The sequence below is a fragment of the Notothenia coriiceps genome, unplaced genomic scaffold (assembly GCF_000735185.1).
Source record: "Notothenia coriiceps isolate Sejong01 unplaced genomic scaffold, NC01 NC01_scaffold00035539, whole genome shotgun sequence".
Classification (NCBI taxonomy): domain Eukaryota; kingdom Metazoa; phylum Chordata; class Actinopteri; order Perciformes; family Nototheniidae; genus Notothenia; species Notothenia coriiceps.
Genome location: NW_011368240.1, coordinates 1 through 8,541, shown reverse-complemented (window position 1 = coordinate 8,541; position 8,541 = coordinate 1). Strand labels below are relative to the sequence as shown.

At 42.6% G+C, this 8,541-nt stretch overlaps 1 protein-coding gene across 1 annotated transcript; it reads left to right on the top strand.

The window, feature by feature from the left end:
- Positions 1–1,812: 1,812 nt before the first annotated feature.
- On the top strand, positions 1,813–5,358 carry xrcc2 (X-ray repair complementing defective repair in Chinese hamster cells 2). Its single transcript, XM_010791598.1, has 3 exons — positions 1,813–1,984; positions 2,199–2,469; positions 4,820–5,358. Exons 1-3 carry the CDS (start codon positions 1,813–1,815, stop codon positions 5,151–5,153), a joined length of 777 nt encoding a protein of 258 aa, XP_010789900.1. The 3' UTR covers positions 5,154–5,358.
- The last annotated feature ends 3,183 nt before the right edge of the window (positions 5,359–8,541 follow it).

Here is an 8,541-nt window from a genome sequence, read left to right as displayed (position 1 = left end):
TGTGTGTGTGTGTGTGTGTGTGTGTGTGTGTTAGGAGCGTGAGGAGCTGCAGCAGCGTGAGCGTCAGAAGAGGCGTCGCAGGTCAGAGGTCGTCTCCACGCTGACGGAGCTGGGTTTCTCCAGAAGAGACGCCTCTAAAGCGCTGCAGCTCGCAGACGGAGACGTGGACGCTGCGTACCAGGTGAGCGTGAAGCTGCTCACTCATGAAGTCTCAGAAGTATATACACTTCCTTCTCTGGCTTCGTGTTCCCGCAGTTTGAATGTTAGTAGTGAAAAAAGGTAGTGGTAATTACGTAATTGCACGTTAATTATCGAACATTATTAATAATAAAGTTGTCTTGCACTCGACAGACAGGAGGACCGGACCTGTTCTAATGAGCATGTCTCTTGTCCCTCTTGTGTCCTGCTCCTCTGTGTAACTGGCTCAGATGTCTGTCCTTCAGCTGGAGATCAGATTCTGTGAAATGCTCTAACTCCTTATTAAATAACACAACTTTGGTGTAAGCTTCTAGATTTGTTCTTTTCTTAGCAGAAGGTGATTAAGAGTGGGATTTCCACCGCAAATATTCAGATTTTTTTTTCACAGTTTTAAAATAAAGTAGAATCTAAATGTGTATTTTCTGTGTTCAGATCCTGCTGGACTCCAAGGCTGCAGAGAGCAACAACAACCCAGAGCTGAGCCCTGAGGGGGTGGAGCAGGTAAACACACCTGCTTTTGTATTATGGCGCATTTCCCCTGCAGGTCCTCGCTCGGCTTAGTACGGTTTGGTTAGGCCTCGTTAGGCCCTGGTAGGCCAGGCTCACTTTATGCTGCGTCTCCATTACAGTTTAGTAGCCGGGGCAGTAACTATAGTAACGCAGTGTAGGCGGAGCCGTGACGTCATCTTCAATGAGAACCACAGAAAACCAAAACATCAGCCGTTAGCTCTTAGCCCTCAGAGATCACAGCTCCTCATATCTGTTCAGAAACTAGACAGAAGTGAAACAAGTCCAAACCACAGACTGTCTGAGTCATGGAGAATACAGTCTCTGATTTGTTTCTGTCTGTAGGCCGTTGTTGTGAGTGTGGACGGTCGGAGCAGATACTGCGTTAGCTTAGCCGATCTCCATTCAGAAAACACGCATTTTAAAAGGTTTTTCTCCTGCCGTCTGTCTGCAGACTTGTCAAAGCATTAATTCATGGTTCTTACTAACCGGTATCAGTATGTTGTTACTTCGGCATCATTTAGAAACGTGTCTTACAATTAAATCACGGTCAAATATGTTCATGTTGTTGTAGTTGTAGCCCACTTGCCAGCGATTCTCTCTGACCAATCAGCAGTCGAGTGTTTACGTCACTAGTTTAGCATCTCAGCCCGGTTGTTGGAGGGCCAGAAAAAAGGTGAAAAAGTCGCCCCGAGCCGGAACTAGCCCAAGTGGAAAAGCAACAAAAAGCGGTGCTGCAGTGGAAAAGCGCCATTTATATATCCACAAAAATAAACAAGAAGTGTGAGCCTGGCGTCATCCGGGTTCACGGAAATGAAAAAGTGAACAATCCAATAGAATATATATACACACACACACACACACACACACACACACACACACACACACACACACACACACACACACATATATATATATATAATAAAAAAAATTAAACATTTTGAGATTTAAAAAAAATATATATTTTGAGAAAAAGTTGTCACATTTATTTATTTTTTGAGATTTTCAGAAAAAAACAATATTTTGAGAAAACGTCAACATTTTGAGAAAACGTCAGAATGAGTGACGAGTGAGATTTTTCTAACAGAAATGAATGCACATGATTTAATGAGTTTCCTCCCCTGTGCAGGTAAGACGGAGCTCCTGTACCACCTGCTGAGTCGCTGTCTGCTGCCTCTGAGCGCCGGAGGGCTGGAGGTGGACGTTGTGTTCATGGACACCGATTATAGTCTGGACATGTTAAGACTGGTCAGCATCCTGGACAGCAGGCTGAACGCAGGTACGCACCAACAAAGAAGAAGCATTCAAGTGTCAGGTAGACACAGGTGTGCTTTTAATAAAAAACAATGATAGAATGCTTGTACTGTTTTCTGTCTGCAGCTGGGGTTTACCACATTTTCTTGGAACTTTTTGGGACGTTTGTTGACATTTGAACGCAGGATTTGAGCCTTTGCAGACCATTTACATGCACTAAACCGCCCTCCTCTCTGCAGCTCGCTCCTCTTCCTCCTCTGGTTCTGATGAAGAGCTGTTGGGTTCCTGTCTCTCTCGCCTCCTCGTCGTCCATTGCTCCTCTTCCTCCCAGCTGCTCCTCACGCTCCACTTCTTGGAGACGACCTTGACCTCTCGACCCCGCGTCGCCCTGCTGCTCATCGACAGCATCTCCGCTTTCTATTGGCCGGACCGCTGCGAGGGCGGGACCAGCATCACCAAGCAGGAAGAGAAACTCAGCAAGTGTGCCGAGCTGCTGGGACGACTGCTCAGGTTCTTCTTTTAGAAGTTCTAGAGGGGTTTTAGTAGGTTCTAGAGGGGTTTTAGTAGGTTCTAGAGGTCATTTTGGCAGTTCGAAAGGGGCTTTGGGGGTTCGAGAGGTCATTTAGGAGGTTCTAAAGGGCTTTGAGGAGATTCTAGAGGTCATTTAGAAGGTTCTAGAGGTCATTTAGAAGGATCTAGAGGGCTTTAATGAGGTTCGAGAGGTCTTTTTGGCAGGACTATAGGGCTTTTATAGGAGGTTCTAGAGTTCATTTAGGATGTTTTAAAGGGCTTTTAGGAAATAATTTAGGAGGTTCTAGAGCTCATTTTGGCAGTTCGAAAGGGGCTTTGGGGGTTCTAGGGGACTTTTAGGATGTTCTAAAGGGGTTGTAAGGGTTCTAGGGGACTTTTAGGAGGTTCTAAAGGGGTTTTAGGAGGTTCTAGGGGACTTTTAGGAGGTTCTAAAGGGGTTTTAGGAGGTTCTAGGGGACTTTTAGGAGGTTCTAAAGGGGTTTTAGGAGGTTCTAGGGGACTTTTAGGCAGGGCTATAGGACTTTTAGGAGGTTCTAGTGTTCATTTAGGATGTTCTAAAGGGCTTTGAGGAGGTTCTAGAGGTCATTTTGGCAGTTATAAATGGCTTTTAGGAGGTTCTAGTGCTTATTTAGAAGGTTCTAGAGGGCTTTTAGGAGGTGCTAGAGGTCTATTTGGATGTTTTTAAAGGACTTTTAGGACGTAATTTAGGAGGTTCTAGAGGTCATTTAGGCAGTTCGAAAGGGGCTTTCGGGGTTCTAGAGGTCATTTAGGAGGTTCTAAAGGGGTTTTAGGAGGTTCTAGAGGACTTTTAGGGGGTTCCAAAGGGGTTTTAGGGGGTTCTAGTGGTCATTTAGGAGGTTCTAGTGTTCATTTAGGATGTTTTTAAGGGCTTTTAGGACGTAATTTAGGAGGTTCTAGTGTTCGTTAAATAGGTTCTTGTGTTTATTCAGGAGGTTCTAAAGGGCTTTAAGGAGGTTCTTGTCTTAATTTAGGAGGTTTTATTCTTAATTTAGGAGGTTCTATTCTTAATTTAGGAGGTTCTATTCTTAATTTAGGAGGTTCTAGCAAATTAAGGAGTTTATAAAGGCCTTTGAGGAGGTTCTGGTGTTCATTTAGGGGTAATAGTGGTGCTTTGTGTGGTTCTGTAGGTCCTTTATATCGTTGTATTGGTCAATAAAGACATTCCTTGTGATACTTGTAGTCATTAGGCGCGTTCACACCAAGTACTTTGCCGTATTTAGTGCCGGCACTTATTACCCCAGGGCATTTAGTACAGATCGCGTTCACACCGGAGTACTTTTCCCTGAGGGAAGATTACACAAATGAGCCGCTGACGTCACTTCTTCTTCTTCTGCTTTGGGTTTACTGGCAGGCCGCAAACAACTTCACGGCGTATACTGCCACCCGAAGGCCCCGGCCGGAAGTCCCCGGAGTTGGGGACTGGCTTCAGAGTAAATCGCCAGAATGCCGACACCTCCTCATCTCCACCGCTCCCATGTTTTCTTTTGTGTTGCCATAAGTTAGTCTCTCTGCGTTGGTGCGCGGGGCTAATGCTAATGCTAATAATGCTAATGCAAAAAATACAATGGCACACAAAAACACAAAACAAAAACTTTTCTAGAGTTTACGGGGTCGGTGGTTTGTCAATTACGCCCACGCCGAATACACGAACTAGGGGCGACTTTTTCCCCCCTACGTATAGTCCCCGCTCTCAGCAGGCACTAAACATGGGGGTAAAAGTTCCCGGCACTAAGTACTCTTTTTGGTGTGAACGCGACATAAGGGGTACTAACGGAACTTGCAATTCGCCCAGCCGATCAGAACTGGGGCACTTTTTCCCCCAGGAAAGTACCATCTCTCAGCAGGCACTAAAAATTGGGGTAAAAGTTCCCGAGATTAAGTGCTCTTTTTGGTGTGAACGCGACATAAAGGGTACTAACGGAACTAAACGCGAAAAGTACGGTGAAAAGTACTCCGGTGTGAACGCGGCTAATGAGATGGTCTAAGGGTCCTTTAGGTGGTTCCAGAGGTTCCAGAGGTCTAGAGGTCTTTAAAGGTGGACTAGAGGTCTTTCGGGGGTTGTTGAGGTCTTCACAGTTGTACTTTTAGTTGTACTTATCACCTTTTAGGTGTTACTAGTTATCCTTTAGGTGGTTCTAGATGTCCTAAAGTGGTTCTTGTAGTCCGTTGGTGGTTAAAGGGTTCTTTTAGGTGGTTCCAGAGGTTCTAGAGGAGTTTTAGGTGGTTCTATTGGCCTACTATTCTCTAACACTGTATGTTGGGTTCACTATAAAATGTTGGACATCTCGTCTGTGGTTCTTCCTCTCAGGGATTACCGGATCACCGTCTTCGCCACCTGCCACGCCATCAGGAGGAACTACAGTGGACCTTCCTCTTTTTCTTCCTCCTCCTCTTCCTCTTCCTCCTCGGACATCGACAGACCGTACCTCTGCCGCCCCTGGCAGCGTCTCGTAACCCACCGGCTACTCTGCTCCAGGCAGGAAACTACAAACATGGCCGCCAACAACAACAGGGAACCAAAAAGACGTCAGATGTTCACAGTTCACTGCACCTCCTCTTCCTCCTCTTCCTCTTCTTCTAAAACCAAGTCGTACAGGAGCAGCTCCTTCTGCATAACAGACGCCGGGGTGGAGTTTATCTGAACGTATCGTGATCTGCAAGAGAACCCGTTTCTGTGTTTGTGTATATTTGAGTTATTGTTTACATGCATTTGTCAATAAAGCTGTAATACCGCTGTGATCCAGCAGGTGTTTCTGTTTGTATCAGGTCTCCTCTGCACAGCAGGGAGTCCCAGACACATCAGCAGCAAAGAATACATTTATTAAAATATGTATTATATATTTTAAATGGTTATTAACGTCTATTATTAAAATTGTTAAGTATATTTTACTCTTTTTATAATTACTATTGTTAATTATTAATGCTGTTGTGAGCATTACTGTTATAATTAAATAGCTATATATTATATCTAGAATTGATCTTATTATTGTTTATTTAATTAATTAATTCATAAAGGCTGTATGTTTGGGGCACGTGCAACGTGAGTCCGTTCTCCTCGCGCTCCACTCCGGGACTTCCGGTCTGATGACAGAAACCGCATCCCCAGAACAGCCCTCCTGCAGATCCCTCCGCGGGGTCAGACACACTTTTTACCTCACGAACAGAAAACCCCGCTAGCTGAACCTTTTAATGATCAATCATTATAAAACATATATTTTTCTGAAACGGAACAATCTGCACAATGACTGCTTTTACTGTAACAGAGTATTCCTACACTCTGGTACTTCTACTTTTACTCAAGTACGAGATCTGAGTACTTTTACTCAAGTATGAGATCAGAGTACTTCTACTTTTACTCAAGTACAAGATCTGAGTACTTCTACTTGTACTCAAGTACAAGATCCGAGTAATTCTACTTTTACTCAAGTACGAGATCTGAGTACTTTTACTCAAGCACAATATCTGAGTACTTCTACTTTCACTAAAGTACAAGATCTGAGTACTTCTACTTTTACTCAATATCTGAGTACTTCTACTTTACCAGTGTGTAGGAATACTCTGTTAAATATAATAAAATAGTGGCAATATATATTTTTATGGCAGTTTTTTTTTACATGAAACAACTGTGAGAAACAAGGATTAAATATCAAAGATGGATTTAACTTGGCATTTCTTTATTTCTTACAGTTGTATAGTTATATTTACAGTTACAGTTGTATTTACTCCCCACAGTGAGTAGTATTCGGGTTTCTTCGGCCCTACTTCTTCTCCTGCTGCTTGCTGACAGGAGGCGGTGCTTCGGTCGCTCCCAAACATGGCCTCCATGACGGAGCGACCGCTTCAACTTTAATTTTTTTCGCCAGTTTTTCAGCTCTAAAACCTGCTTTTTCGCCTCCACTTCTTCCCGGGACATGTTTGTTGTGATCGTGTCGATATGGCAGACTCGTGACCCGAGGTTTTCTCCCGGGAAGAGAGTTTAAACTGATCGGTTTCTAAGTTGAAGCTGCAAAGCTGGAGAGGAAAAAGAGAATTGCATCAAATCAGTAAGAAGGCTTTTCCTCCCTATATCTCCAATCCTATGCAGCTTTTAATCCCCGCTTGTGTTTCTCTATCAACTTATACTTGCAATGTTTACATAAAGCGACGAATAAAGGCGCGTTGGAGCTGCTTTCTGATAGCATTTAGCATGCTAGCTGATGCTACAAGCTAACAGAGAAGTGATCAGCAAACTGGGCGATCTGAAGGTAGCTTACATGCTAGCTGATGCTAATGCTAAGATAGATAGAGGAAGCTAACGGCTAACTGCTAACTGCTCGGTTTCTACTATACAGATAAGATAGTATTTACTTTATTGATCCTTTTTGGGTCATTTTCTGCAGGTAAACTAAGCATTGAGTATAATGTGAACATGTACTCAAATAGACGTGAACATAAAACACAAACATCTGAATAGGGTCAATAAACATAAACACAGTTAGAGAGGAGACGCTGTGAGATAAGTACCAAACAATTACAAAACTATGTGTTAAGAAAGATGTTATAACATTCAGATATAGTTAGTTAATAACATGAAATATAGATACCTAATAAACACGTACAGTATACTATATTTGTGTTTTCGTCACAGCAGCATGTAAACAAAGCATCGCATATGATGTGAACATGGACATACATGGATTTAAACATTAAGCATATCTCAAAATAAGAAATAAAAAAGGACTTTAAAGTAAAATATATACATACTGACAGTGGAAGATATATATCTGTGAAATAAACCCTATGAAGGTCCAAATTATAGCTTACAACATAGATATATTAACATGGACGATGCAATACATACATTAAATATCAATAATGCAATATATACAGATGGAGTCATTATGATTTTTGTCCAGTTAGCACTTTCATATTGATCCAAATTGTTCCTACTTCATGTCATTTCAAACTTTATTGGTTAGTTTACACAGACAGGGAATCAGCTTTTGTGTATTTGATACAATACTGCAAAATACTCTGTTAGTATAAAGTATTCATTCAGTAGTAGCAGTAGTAGTAGTAGCAGGAATAGCTCTAATAGTACTTGTAGTAGATCTAGTAGTAGTCATATTAGTGATACTAGTATTAGTAGTGATATTATTGATATTAGTAGTAGTATTAGTGATAGTAGTAGTGTACAAATGTGCAAAATATTCGGAGGGTCGTGCAGGACTGGCTTATTTAGTAGTAGTAGTGATACTAGTAGTAGTGGTAATAGTAGTATTAGTACAAGTAGTAGTAGTAGTATTATTGGTGGTAGTAGTAGTAGTAGTAGTAGAAGCTCTTATAGTACTTGTAATATCCTACACAGGTATATATATATATATATATACACATGTACACAAGATATATACAAATATAAATATTTAATTAAAGTGATCTGCAGATATTAAGAGAGGTAACTTGTCTACAAATTATTTAGAGGGTCGTGCAGGGCCGGCTTACTCACTACTTAAATGAAACAAATGACAGATATGTCTCTTCCCCTGAATCACACCTGACCCCTGACCTCTCTGTCTTGTGTTTTTTACCCAGAATGCCGTCTGAGGCTTCTCCCCAGGAGCCTCGGGACCGCGGCCCGTTGCCCCCCGTCACGAGGGCCGGACGCAGCGCTCAGCTGGCCAAAGAAGCGGCCACAAGCCCCGCCTTCGAGAGGCGCTCCAGGGGCCGACCTCGCAAAGATGGCCCCCCGACACCCCCACCTCCAACACCTACACCTCCCAAATCCAGGAAGTAAGTCTGCTCCTATTGGCTAGCGCTCCAACATATTGTACTACATACTGATATACACCTGAACATCAGCAGGAGAGGACTCTTTAAAGTAGAGACACTACATACTGATATACACCTGAACATCAGCAGGAGAGGACTCTTTAAAGTAGAGACACTACATACTGATATACACCTGAACATCAGCAGGAGAGGACTCTTTAAAGTAGAGACACTACATACTGATATACACCTGAACATCAGCAGGAGAGGACTCTTAGAGAT

Excerpts from the sequence above, each read along its gene's own strand:
- xrcc2 (XM_010791598.1), top strand. The coding sequence starts at position 1,813 with ATGAGTTTCCTCCCCTGTGCAGGTAAGACGGAGCTCCTGTACCACCTG. Across the intron at positions 1,985-2,198 it reads GGACAGCAGGCTGAACGCAG|CTCGCTCCTCTTCCTCCTCT; the intron begins GTACGCACCAAC and ends TCCTCTCTGCAG. Across the intron at positions 2,470-4,819 it reads CTGCTGGGACGACTGCTCAG|GGATTACCGGATCACCGTCT; the intron begins GTTCTTCTTTTA and ends TCTTCCTCTCAG.